At 39.9% G+C, this 27,945-nt stretch overlaps 1 protein-coding gene across 1 annotated transcript; it reads right to left on the reverse strand.

Annotated features, from left to right (window-relative positions):
• Positions 1-459: 459 nt before the first annotated feature.
• Positions 460-27,945, reverse strand: LOC122739801 (zinc finger protein 2 homolog). The gene is made up of 5 exons (XM_043981498.1): positions 27,697-27,945; positions 25,092-25,187; positions 8,471-8,597; positions 6,641-6,736; positions 460-2,088 (listed from the first exon to the last, which is right to left on the reverse strand). Exons 1-5 carry the CDS (start codon positions 27,853-27,855, stop codon positions 584-586), a joined length of 1,983 nt encoding a protein of 660 aa, XP_043837433.1. The 5' UTR covers positions 27,856-27,945; the 3' UTR covers positions 460-583.

The raw sequence follows: 27,945 nt of genomic DNA on the forward strand, positions 1-27,945 counted from the left end.
AATTGATAGTATCCCTGCAATTTCCAGTTCTTTTCTAGCACAGAGAGCTGCTATAAATATTTTAGAGCATATAGATTGTTTTCATTTATCTTAAATCATATTCACAAATAGTGTAGTGGTATTGCTGGGTTGAAGGTCATAGGCAGTTTAATAATTCTTTGGGCATAATTTCTCTCAATGTGGATTCTCAGATGTAGAGCAAGACTATCTTTCACTGTAAAAACCTTTCCACATTGATTACATTCATTCATAAGGTTTCTCTCCAGTGTGGATTCTCTGATGCACAGTAAGGGTATACTTCTGTCTATGAGCCTTTCCACAACGATTGCATTCATAAGGTTTTTCTCCCATGTGTATTCTCTGATGTTGAGCAAGAATGTATCTCTGTGTCAAAGCCTTTCCACATTGAATACATCCATATGGTTTCTCTCCAGTGTGAACTGGCTGGTGCATATTAAGGTTAGACCTTTGAGTAAAAGTCTTTCCACTTTGATTACATTCATAAGGTTTCTCACCAGTGTGGAATCCCTGATTAAGATTAAGATCAGACCTCTGTGGAAAAGATTTTCCACATTTATTATAGTCATAGTTTCTCTCCAGTATGGATTCTCTGATGCATATTAAGTTTAGACCTCTGTCTAAAAGCCTTTCCACATTGATTACATTCATAAGGTTTCTCTCCAGTATGGATTCTCTGATGCACATTAAAGTCAGACTTCTTCGTAAAAGCCTTTCCACATTGAGGACATTCATGTAGTTTCTCTCCAGTGTGGATTCTCTGATGCACATTAAGGTTATACCTCTGTGTAAATGTCTTTCCACATTGATTACATTCATAAGGTTTCTCTCCAGTGTGGATTCTCCGATGCATATTAAGTTTAGACTTCCTTGTAAAAGCCTTTCCACATTGATTACATTCATATGGTTTCTCTCCAGTGTGGATTCTCTGATGCACATTAAAGTCAGACTTCTTTGTAAAAGTCTTTCCACACTCAGTACATTCATATGGTTTCTCTCCAGTGTGGATTCTCTGATGCACATTAAATTCAAACTTCTTTGTAAAAGTCTTTCCACATTGAGTACATTCATACAGGTTCTCTCCAGTGTGGATTCTCTGATGCACAGTAAGGTTATACTTCTGTCTATAAGCCTTTCCACAATGATTGCATTCATAAGGTTTTTCTCCCGTGTGTATTCTCTGATGTTGAGCAAGAATGTATCTCTGTGTAAAAGCCTTTCCACATTGATTACATCCATATGGTTTCTCTCCTGTGTGAATTGGCTGATGCATATTAAGGTTAGACCTTTGAGTAAAAGTCTTTCCACACTGATTGCATTCATAAGGTTTCTCGCCAGTATGGAATCTCTGATGGATATTAAGATCAGACCTCTGTGTAAAAGTCTTTCCACATTGATTACAGTCATACAGTTTCTCTCCAGTATGGATTCTCTGATGCATATTAAGTTTAGACCTCTGTCTAAAAGCCTTTCCACATTGATTACATTCATAAGGTTTCTCCCCAGTGTGGATCCTCTGATGCACATTAAATTCAGACTTCTTTGTAAACGACTTTCCACACTGAGTACATTCAAAAAGTTTCTCTCCCGTGTGGATTCTCTGATGCACATTAAGGTTATACCTCTGTGTAAAAGTCTTTCCACATTGATTACATTCATAAGGTTTCTCTCCAGTGTGGATTATCTGATGCACATAAAGGTTAGACCTTTGTCTAAAAGCCTTTCCACAATGATTACATTCATAAGGTTTTCCTCCAGCATGGATCCTATAATGTTCAGCAACATTGTTCTTATATATGACAGTCTTTCCACACTGATTACATTCATAAACTTTCTCTCCTGTATGAATTCCCTGATGAGCAGCAAGATAGAAGCTGAATATGGAAGCCTTTTCATCTTGATTGCAGTCATACATTTTCTCTCCAGTGAGGATTCTCTGATGTGCAGCATAGATTTCTCTCCAAGTGAAGTCACAGGGACTGTCACTCATAAAACTTTGCTTGTGAGTTTCTTCCAGAGAAAGGCTTAGCTCTGCACTACTTTCCTTCATTGCAAGTCTGATCTCTCCTTCTGAAAGAAACAAACAACAAAGCAAATCTACACTGACACCATACACAAATATATATTTATATTCCCTTTCCTCCACTGGCAGAAAAAACCTCATTTATAGTCTATTTCCCCAGGCAAAGAAGCATATCTCCAAAATTACATGGGCAGAACTAATCATTTTAAAATTTCATGAGTTAACATTCTAAGGATAATTTAATTTACAAAGAACTTCACACACAAGCACACTCACAAGAAACTTGTGACACAGGAAGGATAGGCATATTCATCACAATAAGGACTCAAGCCAGGACTTCAGAATGGCTAGGTGACTTGACTCAAATCCCAGCAGCTGACACTAGAATAAATACCTTGTGACTGGGCATGCTCTGTCCACAGTACTAGACATATTGTTTCCACTCTTATTCTTTCTATTTCTCTTTCCCTTTCATTGTTTGCCCTAGATTCTGAGCTCCTTGACAGCAAGCACTGTCTTTTGCCTTCCTTTGTATCCTCTTGGCTTAGCACAATGCCTAAAACAGAGGGTGTTTAATGATTCCCTGACTGGGCTCCTGACTGATAGCAGGGCCTACCCTTTACCTCGGTCCCCGTATTCTGGTCTCTCTCCTGGTTGTTAACTACACATTCAAGCCTCAGCCATGTTTGTCTCTTTCTTGCATCTAATAACTTCTAAGTAGTCACCTTTTTCAGGTTCTAACCATGATGAAACCTGACTATACCCTATATTGAAGATCTCAGAGAATTTTTTTGGGTTCCTGAGGAATCCCATGCAATGGAATGTCTGCTAATTCTCTGACTCCCAGCTTCCTAAATTGAGATGGTGGTCACCTCCATATACCTGGCCAACAATTCTCCAAGAATGGGGCAGAAATTGAGCCACAGATATCAGGAAAGGGACTTGGGCTGATCATTTATTCCTTGGATGACTTTGAACTAAGGCAGCAGGTTTTACTCTGCCCTCATGTGCTACTGAATGAGGAAGAGAAAATCATGAATCCAGGCTGCCTGGGTCTACTGCCTGGGTCTGAGATGGGATTTGAACTCAGGTCCTCCTGAATCCAGGGCTGGTGCTTTATCCACTGTGCTGCCTAGCTGCCCTCCAGAAATATGTTTAATGTGATTGTACATATATAACCTATGTCAGATTGCTTACTGTCTTGGGAAGGGCAGAGGAAGGGGAGAGAGGGAGAAAGAATTGAAACTAGAAATTTTATATAAATAAATGTTGCAAACTGTCTCTACATGTAATTGGAAAATAATAAAAAATACTTTTATGGAAAAAAAAGAGGTCAGGCAAGGCTCCCTCGAGTGGGGGACCCTCCCCCCAAACCTGTTATTTTCTCACAAAGGCAATGCTTTGACATCTTCCTAACTGAATCCCTGTGCCACTCACCACAGTAGCTTTTCTAAATCTTTTCAATTATCCCCAAATCTTCCTTATACCTTGCTCCCAACCCAACCCCCATCCACATTTATCAAGAGCTATCTTCTCTTCTCATCTTATATAAGTCAGATGCCTTCTTTTCATTTTTGGCCCCATCACAGATGAAAAGATCATCCCTTTCCTTGCTAAAGCAAATCCCCTTATGTGTGCAAATGACCCCATTCAACTCCCTCTTTTATCTCAACATATTTCTTTCTCTAATATCTCCATTTTTCACTAATTTTAACTCTCTCACACTGACTCCCTCCCTATTGTCACAAATAAAACCCTTTCTATGTCAGAGCAGCCTCCCTTGATCCATGCCTCCCTATGAAATTCTGTCCAATATCTTTCCTCCTTTTCAGGAAGAAACAGCTGGAGATTGTCATTTACTACACGTGTTCCCAACACTTTTCCTTGCTTTCTTTGAAACTCTCTGCAGTCTAGCCCCCAACTTCATAGTCTGACTAAAACCTTTTTCTCCAAGATTACTAATAATCTTGAAATTGTTAAATTCACTGGCCATTTCATAATCCTCTTCCTTCTTGACTTCTTTGCAGGCTTTAACACTGTTGAACACCCCCATTACTTGATATTCTTCTCTCTAGATTTTAGTGATATTACTGTCTACTGGTTCTCCTTTTACTATATCCATGATGAAACTCTTTCTCTTTTCCTCAGTGCTTGCTTCTTTCTACTTTCCTAATGCTCTCTGAGGTATCCTTTCAATGATCCAGTGTTGCATCTCACAAATTAACACTCTTTGCCCCTATATTGAATCTGTTGCAAAGTCCTGTGATTCTCCCTTTGTAACATCGCTTCCAACACTGTCTCTTTCTTCATTCAGGACCCAAACATCTCCCATATGAGATACTGCAAGAGCCTGATGGTTGGTCCAGTTGCCTCAAGTCTCCCCCCAATCTACTTATTCCTCCCCCCAGCTGTCAAGTTCATCTTCCTAAAGTTCTTACTGAACCATGTCACCATTTACTCAAAAACCTCTAGTGGCTTCCCAGCAAAAGGATCAAATACAAAATCTTCTCTAGGGCTGTGTAAGCACTCTTTCACATACCCCTCTGCTATTCTTCCAGTCTTCTTTCAGCATATTTCCCTTCTTATATCAAAGGGATAATCCAGTGACATGGGCCTCCTTTCTGTTCTGTGAACAGAACACTCCCCTTCCTGACTCCATGGTTCTTCCTCCCTTTCCCTGTTGCTTAGAATCCTCATCCTGACTTCCCTGAAGCCTCACCTAGATCCCACCTTCCTCAATAATTTCCCATTCCCCTTTAACTTTAGGGCCTTCCCTCCCATGACTATCTCCAATTGATCCTTTACATAACAAATTTCTACATGGTTGTGGGTATGTTGTCTGCCCAACCAGGCTGTGAGCCTCATCAGAACAGGGGATGTGCCTTGCCCCTCTTTATGTCCCTGGTGCTTAGCACAGGGCCTTGCATGTAGTAGGCACTTAATGTTTTTTTGTCTTGTTCTAAGAGATAGCTGATAATGGACAGCCTAATCTCTTTATGCACTTTGAGGAGAATTCTGTGGAAATTTATTTTGATTTGGGGACCCTACCTTTGGGCTGAGATTAAAAAGCCTTAGGCCCTCAGGGTCTTTTCTGTGTGAGGTGCTGGTGCCCCTCCACCTCTGCTTCAGCTGAGCCCAAAAGCCCCATGGGCTGTACAAGATGCCAGGTCAGACAGCTGGGAGAGGGAGCCCCAGCTCCCTCCACCCTGAGAGGATCTATCCGAGAGATCCCAGGCTTGTCCAGGTCCGGCTCTGGCATAGCCCATGCCGAGGTCCCAGGTGCATAGCAGGGGCATGGGCCCCTGGAGCCCTGGGTGTGGTATGCATGGGAGGCTTGAGCATGCCACCCCCCCCTCCGCCAGTCACAGGCCTGGCTGGCAGATTAGCTTGGTGTGTATGAGGGCGCAAAAAGCCCTGAGATTTGAGTGGAGAGAAGGAATATATATATAGACCTGGGAGTTAGACAGCTAGGGGGGCGGACAAGATCAAGGGGGATGACAAGATTAAGGAGGACTCCAGAGACTAGAGACCCTGAGACTAATGGAACAGAGAATGGGTACTGACAAGATCAGAAGAACAAAGGGGGGCTGACAAGATTAGAGGGGTGGCAAAGGCGGCAGAGGGCAGACTGACAGAGCAGACAGACAGAACAGGAGGCAGCGGAGAGCACAGAAGCGGTCAGCACAGGGTACAGGTTGGAGAAAGCAGAAGATTAAGAGAACAGAAGGACACTGGAGCACTAGGAGAATGGAAGGAGAGGTTGGTGAGAGAGAAACACAGCGGTTCAGCTGTGGCAGTACGGAGAGGAAAGTTAGTGAAAGGGGTTTGGAGTTAGAAGAAAGGAGCTGAGCAGTGAAAGTGAAACATACCCTAAGGCAAGAGGTGGCAATAGCCCTTATTGTATTAAAAAAGTTCCAGGTGCAGCAGGTGGAAAGAGACACACTGCAACGCAGTCAGGTTGTACATTTTATTTCCCTGTATTTTTATGTTTAAATAGTATCTCATAAGTAAACTCTGCTTTGATTATTTAGTTGAGGCTTCTTAATCTTTTGCTTATCAATTTGGGAGCAGTATGGGGAACTTTTTAATCGGCCCATATTAAGTTAATAGCAGCAGTCAGATAGCCAGTGAGTCAAAAATCCCCAGATTAGTCCTCCAGTCAAATTAGCCCCCAAATTAGCCCTAGTCATCAAAAATATTCTACATTTGAATGGCGATCACGAAGGGACTTATGGCCCAATTATAATTTTTCTAAACTTATAATTTTTCATAAGTCCAATTATATAATTTTTTCAGACTAGATTAGTTAGTTATAATTAATCTTTTTTACAATTCCATGCCCACAAATTCCAAACAATGACTTCTTACAGGATCTTAGATGATCACTGGAAGCCAATTAAAAGGACATGGAGTCCCATCCCCTTATTTTACAGATCAGGAAACTGAAGCTCAGTGATTAGCCCAGAAAGCCACTGCTAAGAAATATCTGAAAAAGAATTCCAAGGTAGGTCTTTCCACCCTCAAGTCTAGCACTTGCTTCATCACAGTACCTAGAGGTATCTTAAACAACTCCCTTAAACTTGCTTTCACCTCACTCACCTGGACAGCAGCTCCTCAGAACTTCTTGCTCCAGCATCCATGGTGCTTCCCTTTGCTTAAAATAAGAGATCACATCTTCTCTGGGAACTGGAAGCCCTGGGCCAGGAAATCAGAGATGAGGATGGAGAGAATCTTTTGATCTAGTCCTCTTTAGGGAAAGGAGAGAGGATACGGGGCCACTTGATTTTGAGGTTCACCCCATTATGTTCACACATGTGAGTTTATACTCCCCCATTAGTGCTTGTAATGCAAGTAACCTAAAATAGGAGGTTTTGTACAACATGTTCTGAGAAACAGCCAAAACCTCTAAATTCCCTATCCTGTTTTGCTCCATTCTGGAAGAAACTTCTAACTCCCAAACTGGGTAAAAAGGGTTATTGGGCCAGAGCAGCCCTGAGCCTGATCACCGGGGACCTTGGAATAAGAAAATTTGCACCTTCTCCATAGAAAGATGGACTCCTTCCATAGATTCCACTATCTAGAAATTAAAGGAAACTGGTAGTGCAGTGGAGAGAGCCCTGGGCCTAGAGGCAGGAATGCCTGGGTTTAAATCTAGCTTCATAGAGTTACTAGCTATGTGCTCCTTGGTAAGAAACTTAGCCTCTGTTTGCCTGGGTTTCCTATCACCTAATTTGGAAGGTTATTATGAGGATCAAATGATAGAACAATTTTTTAAATTTTATTTTTAATTTATGGAATACAACAAGTATTTCTATTACATAGTACAACAAAAAAATCATTTCAGATGGCAGTTACATCTACTATGCACAACTTAATTTTCTTTTCTATTTGAAAGGAATAGCATCTTGTAAATTTTTTTTCTTCCCTCCCACCCCCAATCTAAATGGCTACCATTACACAGAAATAGGTGTGTATTTATACACACAAAACATACAGAATATACATAGACACATATACATATGTAGGGAAATTATTTTACATACATTTCTATTTATCTCTGGGTGGAGATAGCATCTTCCTTCATATGTCATTTATAGGTAATTTGGGTCATTTATAATAGTTGAAATAACTTATTCACTCAAAGTCATTCTTAAAACAATATTGCCATTACTGTAATAGAAAGAAAGCATTTGGCACAGCACCTGTCAAACAGTAGGTGGGAATAAATGCTTATTCCCGTAATGATTGGAATGACGCCATTCTCTCTCTTTACCAAATTCTTATTCTCCTTAATAAATGCTTAAAAGTCTAACTCTTGCTAAAGCTTATAATTTATTGGCGACCACTCATTAAATATTTTAGACAGACTAGCTAGAATTTTAGCCCTTAACATTCCCTTCCCTTCTTTCCCACCATCTATGCTGGGATTTGAGGGCAATGGGAAGGAAGGTTAAGGACAAACTTCCTATACTTGGGACAACAAATGCTTTAGGCTACAAATAGATGCTTGTTAAAAAGAAGACTATTCAAGACCCATTCCAAAGAGGAAGGGTGGCAAGGAAAAACTGCCTGGGCAATTTTCAGAGATTTGGGGGACAAAATTCATGTCCAGGTAGAGATTAAACCAAAAAACATCTGGGATTAGTTCCACATTAGTTTCCACAGTGATTAAATCTTTGACCTGAGACTACCTAGAATTGGGAAGAGACAACTTCAGGAACAAAAAAAAGGAGCCCCTTATGTTCTTTTCATACAATGCAAGACTTTTTCTAGGAAAACCAGGCAGCAGGAGGTTGCTGTGTCTTGGACCCAGGAGACCAGCACTTTTCCCATTCTGGTATTTCATTACTGTTTCAAACCCTGCATACTCAGGAATGAAGATATTCCCTTTGATTGCAGACTCATAGTTACCAGGGTAATTGTGCTTACCCACAGAGAGCAGGTTCAGGGCATTTGCCAGCATGACCTCCTTGTACAACTCTTTCTGAGGATGATCCAAGAGGCCCCACTCCTCCTGGGTGAAGTCCACAGCCACATCCTTGAACGTGATTAACACCTAAATAACCAAAAGTCATAAGAAGTAGAGACGAAAGATACTTCAGAATTAACTACCTAGGCCTCATTAATTTACAGGAGGAAATTGAAAACTAAGGAAGGCATTTGCTCAACGGTCAGAACCTTTATGGGTGTCAACTCTTGAAACCACAGTCAGTAAAAGACTGAATGAATTTTGAGAACTCCCTTTTATATGATCATTTGAAATAAAGTTGAGTAATGTCTTATTCTGGAATGCATCTCCCTGTGGAGTTAAGAAGAAAGTTTGTGTTTTATCTGTGACGTAGATGGATCTGTGGAGGAAAACGAGAGAGGGTGATTGGAAATTTCTTGCTCATTAGAACCGATATATGTGATATGCTCTAAAGAAAATTCTGCAAAGAATTTGTGAGAAGCTCATGAGTACAGTGAATTCTGGGCAGAAATAATTTTATGTGATCATTTAAAAGAGAACAAAGTTAAAGGAAAGCTCTATTTGGTTTCCTGAGAAAGTAGAATAAAGTCTTACCTGGATGAAAACATGAACAGGATTTTGCAGAGATACTCATCAGAATCTGGATTGCACTGACTGGAATGAGATAGTTTCTACCTAAGTGAAGAAGAGTTCTCTGTTCTTACACTGGGGGCTTGAGGTCACTCCAGGTAAGACGCTGTCATGGGCAAAACAGCTTGTGACCTGGTTTGTGATTGCTTTCATTTGTCTATGGCGTATATTCCTTAATTATAATATTTGGTTGCAGAGAAACAAGAGCAAATTGAGTGGAGAAAGGAGGCTTCCTTCATGGATCAAAGAATAATTTATTAGGAAAATGTTGGCAGTCTCTTTTTTTTTTTTTTTTTTAGTGAGGCAATTGGGGTTAAGTGACTTGCCCAGGGTCACACAGCTAGTAAGTGTTAAGTGTCTGAGGCCAGATTTGAACTCAGGTACTCCCGACTCCAGGGCCGGTGTTCTATCCACTGCGCCACCTAGCTGCCCCGCCAGTTTCTTTATGAGAAATAAATGCTCCCAAACCATAGAACTTTAGAGTTTTTGGGAGCAGCTAGGTGATGCAGTAGATGAAGTACCAGCTCTGGATTCAGGAGGACCTGAGTTCAAATCCGGACCCAGACACTTGACACTTACTAGCTGTGTGACCTTGGGCAAGTCAATTAACCCTTATTGTCCTGCAATTGCCCTGTTTTGGGGGTGATTGTATCAGGGTTAGGGTTCACACTCCAGGTCTGAAGTCTGGTAAAGTGTGACCCAAGGGCAAGTCTGGGGAGGGTGAGCCCAGGAGTCTGGGAAACTATTGGGACTCTGGAAAAGGGTGAGCGGCCCTTCCAGTAGCCAGGCTTAGGAGGGAAATGTGCTCCTGGCAGACCCGAAGGATAGTCTCTATGAGGTCAGATGAGAATGAGACCCAAGGGCAAGGGCAGCCAGCAGAAGCCAGAATATAGCTGAGGTGGGGGTGGGGGCACTCTGGCTCAGACCTACCTACCAATTAAAGGGAATAGGATCAGAATGACTCTTTTCCACTCTGAATGCAATCAATCTAGAGTGTCAAATTGATAGCTGCATGATTCTTCTATGTAATATAATTTGGGAAACCATTGTATTAGAAATGCTAGAATTTGAGGAATGATTTCTAGATGGTGATACAATCATATCCTTAGAAAATTAACTCCTTTTCTGATCTGGATGCTTCGAAATTATGAATTAAGATGTAAAAGAGTGGGGCAGCGAGGTGGCGCAGTGGATAGAGCACCGGCCCTGGAGTCAGGAGGACCTGAGTTCAAATCTGGCCTCAGACACTTAACACTTACTAGCTGTGTGACCCTGGGCAAGTCACTTAACCCCAATTGCCTCACTAAAAAAAAAAAAAAGAAAGAAAGATGTAAAAGAGTGTTCGTACAATGTTTAAAAACTCTTACTTATTTAACTGGGTATTTTTTTGGGAAAAAAACCCCAACAACATTGCAATGTTCTTCCATTCAAGTGCCAATGGCAATGTGTGTGATGGTGAATATCACTACCCTTTGTGTGTTTATGAATATGAAAGAATTTAAAGTCTTTTCCTTAAGTCTCTGGCCATTTATCAAATAACAATTTACCCTGTTTTAGACTTCATTTTAGTTCACTCATCTCATGAAATGCCTCATTAATTACTTATACTTATATGTTATACTTATACTCAAGAACAAGTTGTAACCCTTAGGTATACTACAGAAAAGTTCCTGAGAAGGTCATTTCATTCTCTCAGCCAATTAGAGAAATCATCGCTTCTAGAGATCTCAGGAGAAAAAGTGGCTAGAATTTTCAGTATCATTAAGTAATACCTATGGGAGTCATACAAATAGTCAATAACCTTGAAACCAGAAACTAGAAGAAATGTGATAAGAACTGTGAAGAGGCAAGTGTAAGAATGAAAAGCATTTCAATGGAATCCAAGTCACTGAATCTCAGACTGGAAAGGGGACTCAAAGCTTGCCTAGTCCAAGCCATAGCCCCAAAGAGCACATAGCATGTGGTCATCTAACCTTTGCTTCAAGATTTCCAAAAGGGAGATCCCATCACTTCTTTCTTTTTTTAAAATAATAACAAATGTTTTTATTTAAAGTTCTGAGTCCCAAATTCTATCCCTCTTTCCTTTCTTCTCCTCCTCCTCACCATAGGGGGAAGACAATCAGATATAGGTTATTGATGTGCAATTCTGTAAAATTTTACCAATTAGTCATTTTGTATAAGAAAACTTGAGTAAAAGAAAAAATGTAAGAAAGTGAACAATATCGTGCTTAGGTCTGTGTTCAATATCAGTTCTTTCCTTGGAGGTGTATGCTTCATCACTAGTCCTTTGGGATTGTCTTGGATCATTTTATTGCTTAGAATAGTTGTCATTCACAGTTCTTCATCAAACAATATTGCTGTCACTGTGCACAATGCTCTCCTGGGTTCTGCTCACTTCACTAAACAGTTAAGTCTTCCATAGGCTTTCTGAAATCATCCTGCTTGTCATTTCTTATAGCACAATAATATTCTATCACCATCATGCACCACATCTTGGATTACATAAGACTTAGCAGCTACTATGTTGAAAGACTGTAGGTCTTAGAGCAAAAGAGCTCAGGTTACAAGCAAGGGTAACTTACGCTGAAAAATTAAGTATAATCCTGAATGAAACAAAATGGGCATTTAACAAAGTGAGAAACTTTTAGGCATTTGTGATAAAAATAGTTGAACTACAGGAAAAATTTGACAAATAAGATCCAGGAGAAATATAAGATAAACTTTAAAGACCAATTATATGGGCAAATTGTTTACTTCTCACATGTGAAAATATTATCAGTAGTCTTATGGCTGTCATCATTATTTGAAAGAAAGGTTTGAGCCGAACTGAGTATGATGGAGTGATTCTAAAAAATAAAACTGTGTAGAGAGAGATTAAAATGGAATAATTATATCATATAAATGGGGCATAAAAGGAAATAGTGATACAAAAGAAGCCTAGTAGGGGGAAGTTTGGTAGTGCTGGAAGCTTACTCTCATTGGGTTAAAGAGGAAACAACACATACATATACATATTTTATATACATACATACATACATACATACATACATACATACATACATGTACTGAGGATCAGAGCTCCGCCCTGAGGAGAAAGCATGTGACTTGGTGTTTGGAAGTTACTTCTATAGAACTGCCTGTAGTCATGTCAATCAAAGCTACCAGCCAATTAGCTTGGAGCTGTGTGGATGACCCTGCTTCCTGTTTCACAGAGAACTTCTGGGAGAAGCAGTGGAAGATCATCCCTTTATTTCAGGAACTGGCTTGTGGTGGCAGAGACAGAGAAAAAGAAAGGGCCTCTTTTCATTCAGGACTTCAGCTTGGTGGGAGACAGAGAAAAGGTAGACAGAGAGAGGAAAGTACATAGAAAGTAGATAGACTTTTCTGGTGTTATGGGATCCCATCTGTTGTCTTTACTCTTTAATAAATCCTTAAAGGCCTAAACTCTTGCTGAATTTATCAGTGATTTTAGCCAGCTTCCCCCAAGACCGGGGGGGGGGGAAGATTAGAACCCACAATTTAGATTTTAAACATATATATATATATATATATATATATATATATATATATAGAGAGAGAGAGAGAGAGAGAGAGAGAGAGAGAGAGAGAAGGGTATGTCTTCTAAATTCAGAAAGATATTAGAGCACAAAGGGCTAGGGTTGGGAGAGTGGATGAGGCAGGGACTCTTGGAAGGGTGGGTAGGTTAAGGACAGGGAGGGCAAGGTAGCAGGTGGAAAAAGCAGTGGAATGAGGAAGGATGGGGTAAATAGGGTGAGAAGGATAGTGAGGAAAAAGAGGAAGAAGGAAAATGAACAAGAAGTAATTAAAGTTTAGAATGTGAATGGGACCATTTTACCCATTAAATGGAAACAGAAGATTAAATATTTGAACCTGTCATGGGAGGATTATGGGCCCCGGTCACCCCAACAATTCTCTGGGGGGTTCAAAGAACTTTTTCCTTGAAACCTCAGGGGTTTTCCCTTGAAATCAAGCAGGCCTCTCCTTGAACACAATCAAGGACACACACACACACACACACACACACACATGCACCTAACAGAGATAAGCGGCACAGATCGAACTGAGCATGCTCCAGGACCATCACCCTGCATTCCAGTCATCCTAAGCATCTGGATGAGGTAATCCAGGAGAAGACCACTTGGATTCACCCATCAGCAGACTGCTTAGACCCATCAGGACAAAGTTGACACCCACCACCAGATCTCTCACGAGGGATTCTTCCTACCCTAGTGCAACTCGGGAAGACCACCAGCCCCTCACACAATAAGAGATTCTTACTCACCCCCATCTAAACCCTATAAAATGGCACCCCAAAAGTTAGCCAGGGAGGAAAGCGTTTTGTTCTGGCAAAACCTTCCTCTCGGCCGGTTTCTCTTGTAACCCAATAAACCTGTTCTCTTATTCCTAATTAGGTCTTGTGTGAGAGTGTAATTCTTTACAGAGGAATCATAAGGACCCATGTGCTTCCGCCTATTGGTTTCTCCCCCGTAACAAACCCAACAACATGAGAGATACACACAAAGATAAAATAAAAAGCAGGAGTAGAATTTATTATACAAAAATGGCATGGGTAGTAATCATGATCTCAAAGTTAAAGCCAAAATAAATTTAATTAAAACAGAAAAATGGGGAAACTACACTATGTGTCTGCATTATTCTATGCTGTTTTAGACCATTCAACATAACTAGACAGCATAAAATACCTGAGAGTATACCTCTCAAAACAGACACAGAAACTATATGAACATGAACATAAAACATTTTTTATACAAATAAAGTGAGATTTAAATAATTTAAGTAATATTTATTGTTCATGGCAAGGAAAAACCAATATAATATAAAAATGATAACTTTACCTAACTGATCAATTTATTGAATGTCATTCCAATTAAATTACTAATAAATTATCTTACTGAGTTAATATAAGAAAAAAAGGTTCATTTGGAGAACAAAAGGTTGCCTCACCAAAAAAAAAAGAGGACTAAAAGCTTTTGCTCTAGGAGTTGGGGGTGGGAGGGAATACAGGATTGTAAATTACTCAGAATTTTAATTGGACCATTGGAATATGGATTCTCTGCTATCCATTCATAGCCTAAGATAAGCATTGTAAAAGTTGAGTTTATTGATTCTTCAAATTCTACAAGGTTGAGCTGCTGAACCACAAGAAAAGGTGAGTATATGATTCTTTAATTTCCAAATTTGTTCACCAAGCAATCAAAGAGTTTCTAGGGAACACCTGAATTTTGTAATAGGCAGATTAATGAAGAGAATCCTCTGGGTATAACTCTGGAAAAATAGGGTTTAGTACAATATCTACTTACCTCCCAGTTTTCTAGTTTCAGATGATTTAAGCATGTTGAAAAGGTGAGGAAGTTTGATTTTGTTAAAAGGGGGAATGAATGGGTTAGGGAAAGAAAGTAGAAAGAAAGTTTAAGTAGGTAAGAATGAGAGGAGTGAAGGGCAGAAGCCTTTCTTACAAAAGTGAGAAAAGGTCTGAGTGAGTCTGAAAGTAATTGAGTTCGATTGGGCGATTTAGTTGCTTATGGAGTCTTGCAAATTAAACCTAAGTACTCACTGATCAAGTGTAAAGTAACTTTTAATTGTGTGTGTGTGTGTGTGTGTGTGTGTGTGTGTTAAAATTGGAAATAACTGGAAATCAAATGAGACTACTACCTGTTTTTGTTATAGACTATGTTAATTGTTTTGGAGATAAAGGGGAAAACTGGTAATTTTTAAAAAGTATATTTTTTTATCGGTAAATTATTGTATAAGAAAAAATTCACAGAAAAAGACCTTTTGGAATCCCCTTAATTTTGTAAACTTGCCAGAAAAGAACTTGTGAAATTCCTAGATGAGGAATGGTCTTATTGAGAGTTTATAAGGGTGCCTATTATAGATATGTTATGGGCACAGAGCACTCCAGAAATTCTCTGGGGTACATCAAGGAATCTTCTCCTAGAGAAACTAAACCAGAGGACAGATACAAGCAGAACCAGTTCGGACTGAGCTAGCTCTGGGACCTCTATCCTTCATTCAAGTCTCCCTCAACCCTGGGGCAATAAAATTAGGTGTGGCTGCTTCCTTTGTGTTGGGAGATCTGCAGCCACCCCTCACCCAAATTCCTCCAGCCACCACCAGTGGGGGATGATCCTCCCTCACTAAAGGAACTTTCCACTCACCCCCATCAGTCCCCTATAAAAGTACCTGTCAGTCTTCTGCTCAAGGAGATTGGTATCTCAGAGCCATGCTCTATGCCTTTCTCCCCATGAGAAGTCCAAGGATTTCTCTTGGTTTCCCTTCCCTTCCCTTCCCTTCCTCAGCCCTGAAATAAACTACTATCTTATTCTAATTGCTTTTGTGTGCAAGAGGGTTTAATTCTTTAAAGAGGAATTCCTAAGGACCCCTACCACCTACCCAAACCCCCTACCCCATTCTCCCCATGACAGATAGAAGTAATCTTTAGTGATTGATCTTTACACCAGGATAAGTTTAAAACATGATGAAATATTTTGGGACTGTAACTGATATTGCTTTGAGTCAGTAAACTACCATGCCCACCAGAGAATGATACAAGTGATTTGAGGAGTGTGCTGGGAAAAGGTCAAGAGAATGGTCTTGGTCTTACCTGAGCAGGTTTCTATAAATCAGAGCAAGTAGTCAGTAGAGAATGTGAGCACAAAGCAATGATATTTTTTAAAAATCAAGAAGTGAGATAAAGATATGCAAGTTTCATGTGATTTCTTTGTGAAATGCAGGTTGGTGTTCCTAGGTGGGGATGGGACTTGGAAATCCCTAAAGTGCTTCCTTATCTTGAAAGACAGGAAGACAAAACTCTAGAGATAAAAGACCTGGTCTGGCTGAAAACTGCTGGGCTATTTTATTGGCCTCACTGACATTGTATTATGATCTAGGATATTATCCTTTGAAACAAACAAACAAAGAGATAATGAGAGAATTTTACAGGGCTTATTACAGTAAGAAAAAGTTAATTGGGTATTTCCTTTTTGATTTAGAAGAAACTGAAATTCCTCCCCACTGCAAACACATTTGGATGAGGGAGAAGGGACAGGGTAAAGTTAACTTTCCCCAACTTTATCTTGGGAAATTCTAATCTTAAAGGTTCCTTTCTGGCTTTGAGGATTGAATAAGAGAGGAATATTTGTCATTTGAAAGTATCTTATCTCACGAAAGTTGGGTGAACATTCCTTTTTATATCAGGAAAAATTTTAAGCTGTTTCTCAAAAGCAAGGTATTTTATTTGTTTTGTAACGATTGGAATGATGCCACCTGCTGGAGACTTACTGTAGAAGAGTTCCACCCATGAAGCGAAGGTCTTTGAGGGCAAGACCAGGAGTCTTTTCTTTGGCGTCACAAAGTGACGCGGGCTAGTGGGAGGAGGAAGGAAGAGACTGGTGGCTCGGTCTCACTCTCTTTCCTTAGGACGCTGGTGGAGAGGGGAGCTAGAAATGTGCTCTCCCTTTAATAGATAGGAATCTAGGCCTTTCTCTCTCTCTTTTTACCAAATTCTTATTCTCCTTAATAAATGCTTAAAAGTCTAACTCTTGCTAAAGCTTATAATTTATTGGCGACGACTCATTAGATATTTTAGACAGACTAGCTAGAATTTTAGCCCTTAACAGTTTTTGTAGGGCAATGAGGGTTAAGCATCACACAGCTAGTAAGTGTCAAGTGTCTGAGGCCAGATTTGAACTCAGGTCCTCCTGAATCCACGGCCAGTGCTTTATCTGCTGTGCCACCTAGCTGCATTGAAGAAAGGTATTTTAAAGATGTATTGGGTATACGTTCAGTGAACACTTATGTGATTTTAGAAGGCCTGCTATCATATCGGTAAGTTTATTTGTTGCAATGACAATTTGATATTGATGACAATTGTGTCTAAACCTACTGTGAATTGGCAGGCTTTATTAATTGAGAGGCAAGTTTTTTTGGAACCCTTTTTGGAAACCCTTTGAGTTTCATTCTTAGTTTTGGTGTGTCCTGCTTATAATTCTCATAGCATATTTCTATTAATAAGAGTAGACAAAGTAAGAAACTTTTAGAATATCCTCAGGTGTATTTTAAGGCTTTAAGATCTAACCACATGCTCAGTAACGTGCAGTGATTTGCTTTTTGTTAAGATCTGGAGGTTACAAAGAAAAGATTTTTATTCTATTGGGCCATGCTGTCCTAGGGATGACTTTTATATTTTTGTCTTCAGTTCCCAAGTGGCCGGGTTAGTTGATCTACTTAATTGTGTCTAGCCACCTTTTGGGAAGAGTCTCTAGGAGGACATCCAGTCCATCAAATCCAGTGTTGTATAAGTATTGGATATGGTAAAGATATTGGTTATTGGCTAATGCCCTTCTTTTACCAAATCTTGAACATTTCCTTGTATTGTCCAAATGGAAATGGGCTGCACTAACCATGTCAGCAGTTAGTCAAATTCTTTGCCGGCAGGCCACAGGGGCCTTGGGACTGTAATGATTGGAATGATGCCACCTACTGGAGACTTGCTGTGGGAAAGCTCCACCATGAGGGAAATGCCTCAGAGGCATTGTGGCTTTTCCTTGGCGTCAGGAAATGACATTTGCTCATGGGTGCTGTCTATCAAGGCTACCAGCCAATCAATCTTGTTGTTGTCTGGTGGGTTTTGGGGGTGGGGGCAGAGGTCCTGGCTCCTTGGAGAAGACAGGAAACTTGTCTTTACGTGACAGGGAGATGGTCATTGTGTGCCTTTTACAGGGGTGTTACATGAGTTTTTGAATGATCATTTTTTTGCAGGGTACTGGGCCATAGAAATTAAAATGTTACCATTAGTTATTATAAATCCACAGTTGATTTAAGTCAAAACTTGCCCTAAAAGAAATAACATTGTCTGAATGTGTACTTTTCTGTCAGGATTATCATGGTATATTAGGACTTAACATTAAAAGGATGTGTTATTTGGTATTAAGAAATCTATTGGCTGTATGACCCCAAGAAAGTTCTATCTGTCTCAGTTTACTTTTCTGTAAAGGAGATGATAATGGAGTCTACCTCCCAGGATTGTTGTGAGGATCACATGATTGTAAAGTGTTTGGCATAGGGCAAGTGTTATATAAAGTGTGGAACAAAAGCATGCAGCTGAATTAAGAACACATCATTAGTAATTAATTGGTTTTGTTTCAAGTTTTAAAAATTCCTCATGTTTTAAGGTATTATGTTTCTAGATTTTCTTACAATGTATAAATTAGTGAACAGTTGTATCAGCTATGGCAAAAAAGCAATTTCTATCAGAGGAGACAAAGTGGAAAGTTGTTATTGCAATATTGAATTAATTGGTTAGTAAATATATACTAGAGCATCTGTAATAAGTTCTAAGAAAGATCTTGCTGTTTTTATTTGAATTTATTAGTATTAAGCAATAGTTACATTAGTGTCCAAATTTGTTATATATATAAGATATTTTATACATATATACATTTTGTATGTGTACAATGGTAACTTATGAACTGTCATATCAATTTAATGAGAAAGAGGATGATTGTTATTCAGTTTGGAATTAGAACATGTGCAGGAACACATGCAGACTAGTTGAGTCATCTGAAAGATTTTCTCATTTTTTAAGGAATTCTGAGGGCAGTCTCCTCTGTGCCTACATGGTTGATGACTGAACCTATTTTACTATGTGCTATTATATAAGACATTTTCTAGTCTGTTTTCTGTATGCAATTTGAGATTGTTTATACTTATTTCAACTATGGTTTGTTTTTGAGCATCTCAAGGCAGATTCATTTGCTTAACGTTAACTTAGGGATGGAAAGCATCAAATTAACATAGGTACAGGTAAAGTTAATGCTTGTTACCTAGGATATATAATCTTTGAGAAGTGAATTTATCTGAAGTACTGATTGTTCGAGTTTGCTATTTAAGAGATTATGGGACAATTTATGACATTAATTGATATTGTCATCATAGGAATGCTACATTACTCCTGAGCCAGTGTTAAGGGCTAAAATTCTAGCTAAACTGTCTAAAATATCTAATGAGTGGTCACCAATAAATTATAAGCTTTAGCAAGAGTTAGACTTTTAAGCATTTATTAAGGAGAATAAGAATTTGGTAAAGAGAGAGAGAAAGGCCTAGATTCCTATCTATTAAAGGGAGAGCACATTTCTAGCTCCACTCTCCACCAGAGTCCCGAGGAAAGAGAGTGAGACTGAGCGCCAGTCTCTTCCTTCCTCCTCCCACTAGCCCGCATCACTTCCTGACACCAAAGAAAAGACTCCTGGTCTTTCCCTCAAAGACCTTCGCTTCATGGGCGGAACTCTTCTACAGTAAGTCTCCAGCAGGTGGCGTCATTCCAATCGTTACACCAGTAAACATCCATGATGCCAGCAACCCTGAGAGGTTTTACACAGCATGAATAGCAGGTGGTGGACTGTCATGGGAAAGGCTGAGAGAATGACTTTGGCAAGAGCTGAGGTAGATTTTTCCTGGCTCAGTTATCCCAGTGTGCCACATGGGTTCCACCTAGCTGACTGCAGAACTTCTATGTGGAGTAGATATGAAGTTTGGGGATGTATTATTCCCTGAGAGCTTTGTCCCTCTCCTTTTATGGAAAATTCCTATCATCATGTCACTTGATCAGTATGAACACAATATTAGCTCTTCATCCATAAGTTAATACTGTAATATCTGGGTGAGATGGAGGTACACGATTCAAGCTATTTGGCCTAGAAATTCTAGTCCCTTTTGGATTCTATGCAAGTAGGGTGTATAAGCATTTAGTCTTGTCATCTGTTTGTTATTTATTATGCATTTTAAAACTGAATAAGAAACATCTCAAGTTTGTTTCAAGAAAAGTAGAAGAGGGTAAGTTATAGAATTTTTTCTTACACCTATGAAAAGGTCAACTTTACGTTTATTATATAATGTGGAAAATAATATCTGTCTGTAGAACATGTCCTGTTATGGACAACTTATGTGACATGCATTGTTTTGAAATTAACTGCTTAAGTGTCATCCCAAGTCCTTTACTACAACTGAAGTTAACTTGATAACTTTTATGCAAGTTCATTTGTGGTTATATTCTTACAAAGGTATTCTGTGATCTAAGTTTTATGTGAGGATTAGATCTTAAACAATTGAATGAATATTTTTGGAGAAATACGGCCAAAATGATATATATGTCATTTGGAAAGATTTAAGAGTTCTGCCTTCTGTGGTACTTTGAAACATTTAGGTTATATAGCTTGCATGTATCAAGGTAGTGGTAACCCTTTGGCCTGTTGTTAATAATGTTTGTCACATACAGAATTAGATAAAGCTATAAACAGCTATGTTATAAATTTGTTACGGTTCAGGTAAACTACAAGACCTTGATTTTGATAATAAGGTCAGAACCATAAGGTTTGAGTTAAATCTTCCCACATGGGCTAGTTATTGGAGGAGTAGAATTTGAGAGAGTGTATCAATTTGTATTGAGATCTATTTTGCAAGAGACTTGAACAAGAACATCGGAGGTATCTCTACAAGTAATTTGAAACCAGAGAAGTGAATCCTTTGAAGAGGTGCCCTGGAAATAAGACATCTTCTAGACTGCCCCAAGAAAAGGAGTTCCAGAGACCAGATAACTAACTACATGGGACATCTCAGATCCAAGATAAAATTGCTAATTGAATGGACATTGGGAGTACATCACTGAAATTACAAAGAGATTTGATATTAGATAATGCTGTTAGCCATGCTTGCTGTTATAATCTTATTAGTTATTGACATCAGTTCCTTGTGTTATATCTGGTGGTTATTACCAAAAATATGATGAAGATAGAATTTTCCAAGGAACAAAACCAGTCTTGAAAGAACACTATTGAATTTGTGGCCAAAAACTGCTTACCCATGTCTCCCCAAGAACTGGACAAGTATATGCTATATTGGGATAATTAGGCCCCAATTTTTCCTCCAGAAAGATACCTATGGGATAGAATTAGGTATTCAGTTGTATAGGCACAGAAATTAGGAAGGTGGCTCATGTACCTGTTCAGAAATGGAATTCTTGGTTTGAGGGTGGATGGTTTTCACGGCTAAATGGAAGCTGGTGGAAGCAATTGGGGTTCTTTTTCCTATGTGCTCTGGTAGCTCAATTAGTCATACCCTGCCTAATTCCCTGCTTTATTAACTCAATTATTAGAGTGGTGGAGGGAATGCAGGTAGTAACCCTACTGAAAAGAGCTGAAGAAAGGTATGAAATGATGATCTATCAATGAGGGATTAAACAAAGTCTAGATCAGGAGATGGAAGAAATGGTGGATAAGATTTACTTGGCATAGGAGGAGAACAATGGGTGAGGAGAGACACAAATGAAGAAATAAAGAGGAGGGATTGAAAGGAATAATGTGTCCTTCTCAGGAGATAGTATACATTATTCAAGTCCCAGGGGTTTCTTCTCCCCATCTCCTTTTTTTTCCTGCTGAGTTAACAGTTAACCAGTAGAGGATGCTTCTTTCAGATATGAACAGTCTACATTATTCAAACTCTAAAGACTTATCCCCTTCTCTCCAAAAATTTCCTTCCTTTCCCTGCTGAGTTAGCAGAGGTTTTCTGAAGTTAGATAACAAAGAATCATAAAATCTTAGGGTCTGGTTGTCCCACAGGGTGGGGATATCAGTGGCACCACAATGGGGGGGTGGGGTCTAAAGGTTTAGAAGTGTTGTGAAGAATGTGAACCCAGATGGGGGAGGGACTTTGCATTAGATCTAGGATAAAAAGGGAAGTTTACTGTGGCAAAGAGCATCACTCTTGTAGAGTGCATGCCCTTTCTTGCAAGATTGTAATAAAATGGGTTCCTTTTTGCACCAGACCAGGAGTTGCACCTCAGTTTATCTGTTTCTAACAGTACCCATCCTCCCATAAGATAATAAACAGGTCAGAGACATAAATAATATCTCCTACAATTTGTTCCCCCAGATCAGAGAAGGCTATTTCTGTCTCTCTTACCAGAAGTAGGTACCTCATAGAAACCAGATCAGAGAATGGATAGGAAAAACATAATATCAATTTAATATTTTGTCCCAAGAAGAAATATATAACACATGATCATGTGGAGACTCCCCTCCTAAGAGGAAAGCTCAGGGGACTACCCATTTCTGAGGGTATATATGTTTTTTGTCCACGGATTACAAGGTGTCGTCAGTTTCAATAGTATGATACAGAAATCAACCCTGAAGTAAAAAGCAGTTTAACAATTTCAGTTATAACAAGTTTGGAGGAAATACAGAAGTATCATGATAAGATTACAGGATTCCAAAAAAAGGGTTTGGCAAGGATGAGGATGCCCAGATGTCAACATAAGATAGGGACTTACTATCCTGAGGGAAAAGAAGTCACTAGGTAGGGTCCTTTATCTGCTAGCTATCTGGGTTCAGTTTGGAGTTCAGTTGAAGGACATTTTGTTCCTATTCATCCTATTAATTCAGGGTTTTGTAAAAAATACTTTTGGATAATAAGGTACCTCTATCAAATCCAGGTGATACATATATTCATATTAACAAGACTTACTAGCTGTGTGATTCTGGGTAAGTCACTTAACCCTCATTGCCCTGCAAAAAAATAAAAATTAAACAAACAAACAAAACCAAAAATGAAATATTTATAGTTCTTTTTGGGGTAGCAAAGGGAATCTGAGAGATTACCCATTAATGGGGGAATTGATGAACAAAGTAGTGGGGTAAAAAGTTTTAACAGTCGGTTAGATAATGGAGAGACGCCAGTTTTGGGGTTTTTTTTTAGGACCACCCTTTTGGGGAGGAGACCAACAGCATTGCCTGCTGAGCACTCGACTTCTGACTTCTGGGGTGCGGGCTTAAAAGGCAAGGAGAGAACGGAAGTGGGAGTTTTTTCCTGCTCCGCTGGTCTCCTGGCTGCACTGCACAGACAGACGCGGACTGGAGTTTGACTCGGCCCGGCTCTCGGTTAACAGCACGCGCTTGACTCGGTCTCTCTCCCCAAAAGTGGCCTTGGGTTTTGGTGAGTTTTATACAGAATATAGACTAAGCCTAGACTTAAGACGATTTGTCTTGTATTTCTACTTTCCTATCCTTCTAATCAACATACAATAAAGGCTCTATCTAGAAAACCAGAAGCTTCTTCCATTTACTAGTCTGGGAGATAAATTAAGGGAAAGGTTAAGTAGGGGAGATTTATGATCTAATATCCAATTTTAATCTCACAGTTGGTCCACAAATGTAATGGAATACTATTGCATTGAACTCAGATTAGCATAATGACCACCCACGTTTCCAGAGGTCTGATGATGATGAAACATGCTGCCTACTTCCAAAAGGTAGAAGACCGAGATACAGAATGAGAAGTATTTTGTAGGAAATGGGCACTGTGATGCTTTCCCCCACCCAGATTGACTATATGTTGTGTGTAATGGGTTATGTTGAGTCTCCTGTGGTGGTGGTGGGAGCACATAGGAAGGTGAAAAGGTGGATCTTGGCTGATACAACTGTGCATGTATACACTCACACATAAGTATATATACATATACACACATACACACATGTATACATTGGTGTACATACATATATAGGAACTCTGATAAATGCAATGGTGGATCAGTTCCTGAGTATTCATGATGATATGTACCTTATCTCTTGATAGATAATCTCTAAAAAGGGTTAACAGACAACCTAAGATCTGAGCTCTAATACCCAAGTTCTAAAAGGGGCTAACAGATAACCTATCAATTGTAGCTAAAAGGGGTTAGTTAGCACATTACCTAAGCCTTGGGTTCTTATCCATAGTACCTAAAAGGGTCAACAGAGAAACTAAAGTTTGTGTTCTTATCAACAGTACAGTAACTAGGGGCAACTAGGTGGTGCAGTGGATAAAGCACTTCCCCTAGATTCTGGAGGACCTGAGTTCAAATCAGGCCTCAGACACTTGACACAAGTTGTGTGATCCTGGACAAGTCACTTAACCCTCATTGTCCCACAAAAAAAGAAAGAAAGAAAAAGCACAGTAACCAAGAGGGTTCAAGTCCCTATCAACAAATACCATCAACAGAAACAGTAACCAGGGACCATTAACCATTAATAGCCATTAATATGCCTAGAAACCAGATCTTAAGTAAAGAGATATGAAAAACAGAGACCCTCTGGGTCTGACAGGTTTAAGCATGTCTTTAGGAACACATGCAGAAAGGGCCAAATGTCTCCTTAGCTTCACCTTATGATGTATAAATCCCCAAAACACACCTCGAAGGAAAAAGGTACCTGCTTTGGAGATTGTCTTAGGACCCCAGGAAGTCCAAATTAGGAGAAGACCTCCCATGGGATTAAGATAATGAGGAGATAACCTACTTTTTCTCACTATAAATATAACCATTTTTCTCCCCCTTTTCAAGACACCTACCTGGTGCTCTCCCTGTGGTCATCAGTCTTTCAATAAAACTTGGGAAACTGAGTCACTGAGACTTGTAATTCTTTGGGATGCCTCACAATCAATTTGATCAATTAAATCTAACCCCCCCCCCCACACACACACATCAGAGAGGTGATACTCAGAGTGCAAACTGAGACATAATTTTGTTTAGATGTGACCAATAAGAAATTTTGTTTAGCTTGGCTACATACATTTTTATAATATGGGGTTGGTTTTTTTTGGGGGGGGCGGAAAGAGAAGAGAGAAAAGTCTAATTTTTGTTGCAAAATAATTTTGAATTTGAAACATAAAGTGAAACAATATTGTTTCCCAGATCTTCCTGACTACATAAGTAAACATAAGATGGGGATACTGACACCTACCTTGCAAGGCTTGTTGTGAGGGTCAGGGGAGATATTGATAAGGTGCTTAACTCAGTGCCTGGCACTTAGTAGGTGCTTCATAATAAATGCTGCTTTTTTTCCCCCTTCAGGCAGTCTTGAAATTAGATTGACCACTCACCTTAGGGCTATCAAAGACAGCCTTTGTGAAAGGGCCACTGTCCCCTGGAGTTCTTTCCTTCCCCTGCCACATGGTTAGGCCAGTTTGCGTTTTCCCCTGAAAGATCACAAAACTGTCTTGAGGAACTACTTATATAATGAGCAAAGGTTCAAGGTACCTCTCTTTAAGCAGTATTCTGAGGGCCTCTGGACAAAGGAGTGAAGCTGCCTGGTAACTTAAAGGCATAAAAAGTCTACCTATGTGAGATCAGGGGTTTTCAGATAGGACAGATTTCCCAGAATGGCACATTGCCACACCTGGCTCTGCTGACCAGATGAGCTTTCACAGGGAAGCAAGGGAGCCTTGTCTACTCAAGTTAAAGAACCCAGCACCCTTATTGAATGTCCTTTTTTATGCTACACTTAAGTAAGCCTCCTTTTACTTGTTGAATGACCTGGGAGTGTTTTATTTTTGCTCAACATCTAAAGTGACTATTGGCTTGCATCAGTTCCATCCACGATATTCTCCTCAGTTCGTTTTAGGACATGCTACAGCCTATAGCTATCAAAATTTTCAAGAAACCTTCTAAAGCACCTTGACACACTAACTGGATTCTTTCAATCCTTCCTTTTCTCCTTGTTGCTCTTATGGTCTACCAGTGCACGGCACTCTACACAGGGTAGACCAACTTATACCACCAGGAAGCCAATTTGAATAGCATTATGCCATGTAGTTAAGCTAGTCCTGGTGCTCAGGAAGAACAGAGCCAAGCATGAGAATCCCACTAACCTCTCTTAAGCAGTAGAGATGCTTTCAATCACTGTGCCACGGTAGGACTTAGAAACACAAGAGCAGGGAGATGGACCCAGAGCTCTCTGTACTAGAAATCTAGGGCTTGTATCGCTAGGGCCTTTTAACATGATTTTTGGCATGATGTATGAAATGATAAAGGGAGGCTGAGCCCATATAATAAAAATGAAAATTCCACTTAATTTAATCTGTTTCTTCAGTACCATACCAATCAAACTTCCAATAAAGTATTTTGTAGAGCTAGAAAAAAGAACAACAAAATTCATCTGGAAGAATAAAAGGTTAAGAATGGGGGCAGCTAGGGGCAGCTAGGTGGCGCAGTGGATAGAGCACCAGCCCTGGAGTCAGGAGTACCTGAGTTCAAATCTGGCCTCAGACACTTAACACTTACTAGCTGTGTGACCTTGGGCAAGTCACTTAACCCCAATTGCCTCACTAAAAAAAAAAAAAAAAAAACACACACACACACAAAAAAAAAAAGAATGGGGGCAGCTAGATGGCGCAGTGGATAGAGCACCGGCCCTGGAGGCAGGAGGACCTGAGTTCAAATCCGGCCTCAGACACTTAACACTTACTAGCTGTGTGACCCTGGGCAAGTCACTTAACCCCAATTGCCTCACTAAAAAAAAAAAAAAGGTTAAGAATGTCAAAGAGCTAGATGGTGCAGTGGATAAAGCACTGGCCCTGGATTCAGGAATACCTGAGTTCAAATCTGTCCTCAGACACTTAACACTTACTAGCTGTGTGACCCTGAGAAAGTCACTTAACCCCCATTGCCTCACTAAAAACAAACAAAAAAAGAATGTCAAGGAAATTAATGACAAAATGAGAAGGAAGGTGGTCTAGATGTACCAGGACTCAAACTGTATTACAAAGCAGGAATTATCAAAACAACATGGCATTGGCTAAGAATTAAGAGTGGTACATTCTTAGAATACATTATGTACACATTACAATATAGTAAATCATCGCAGTCTATAATAAACCCAAAGATCCAAGCTTTTGGAAGAAAAAGTTATTATTCAAGAAAAACTGCTGGGAAAACTGGAAAACAGTATGGCAGAATGTATGCATAGACCAAAATCTCAAACCAGATACCAAAATAAGGTCAAAATGATTTAGACATACAGGGTGATACCACACGCAAGTGAGGCAAGCATGAAAAGGATTCTTTGTAATATACATGGATAATGGAAGAAGTGAGGATCAAAGAAAATATAGAGAACATTCCAAAATTTGAAATTTATAATTTTGATTGTATAAAATTAAAAAGGTTTTGCACAAACAAAAGCTATCCAACAATTAAAAGGAAAGCAGAAAACCGGGAAACATTTTTGCAACTCAGGTAGTAACATAAAGGCCCTAATTTCTCAAATATACAGAGATCTGGGTCAAATTTCTAAAAATTATCAAAGAGCCCCTGTCCAAGAAGAGAGGGGACCAGGAAAGAGCTTGGTTAACTGTGTCCAGTGTGGGGGCTGGGGCAGGTAGGGAGGACAACAACAGCATCTCTAACCAGGAGGTGGGGGCTGGGAGAAAGGACACCTGGGCCCTGATCAGAAGACTGGATTTCTATGGGCAAAGTCTGCAGTCTGGGAAAGTGTGACCCAAGGGTAAATCCAGGGAGGATGAGCCAGGAAGTTTGGGAAGTGATTGGGAGTCTGGCAGAGAGTTCAGGGCAGGGAGCTCATCCAGTAGCCAGCCTTGGGAGGCAGACCCGGAGGACACTCCCCATGAGGTGAGATGAAAATGAGACCCAATGGCAAGGGCAGTCAGCAGAAGGCAGGAAATGTGAGGGCCTGTGGCTCAGACCTACCTGGGACTTGCAGGCACAGAGCAGGCTTCCAGAAGGCAGAGCGACCTGAGCTCCAAGGGAAGGCCCAGTGACTCGAGCTGCGGGGAAGACAGAGCAGTCTGAGACCAAAGATTTCAGGCTTCCAGCCAGCCCATTCCGGATGGGTCTTCCTAGTCCCATCAGCAGCACTCAGCCCAATCCCTGAATCCGACAGTATGGTTAAGCCCTTTCCTCCAATCACACCAAGGGCCAGGCTCCAGCACTCTAACC

The sequence above is a fragment of the Dromiciops gliroides genome, chromosome 2 (genome assembly GCF_019393635.1).
Source record: "Dromiciops gliroides isolate mDroGli1 chromosome 2, mDroGli1.pri, whole genome shotgun sequence".
Taxonomy (NCBI): Eukaryota; Metazoa; Chordata; class Mammalia; order Microbiotheria; family Microbiotheriidae; genus Dromiciops; species Dromiciops gliroides.

What these genes read in the sequence shown, in the direction of transcription:
- LOC122739801 (XM_043981498.1), bottom strand. Translation starts at nt 27,855, where the DNA reads ATGGGACTAGGAAGACCCATCCGGAATGGGCTGGCTGGAAGCCTGAAA. An exon ending in CTGTCTTTGATAGCCCTAAG is followed by an intron (nt 8,598 to 25,091) that starts GTGAGTGGTCAA and finishes TTGGTTATTTAG; the next exon opens with GTGTTAATCACGTTCAAGGA. An exon ending in TCTGAGGAGCTGCTGTCCAG is followed by an intron (nt 2,089 to 6,640) that starts GTGAGTGAGGTG and finishes TGTTTCTTTCAG; the next exon opens with AAGGAGAGATCAGACTTGCA.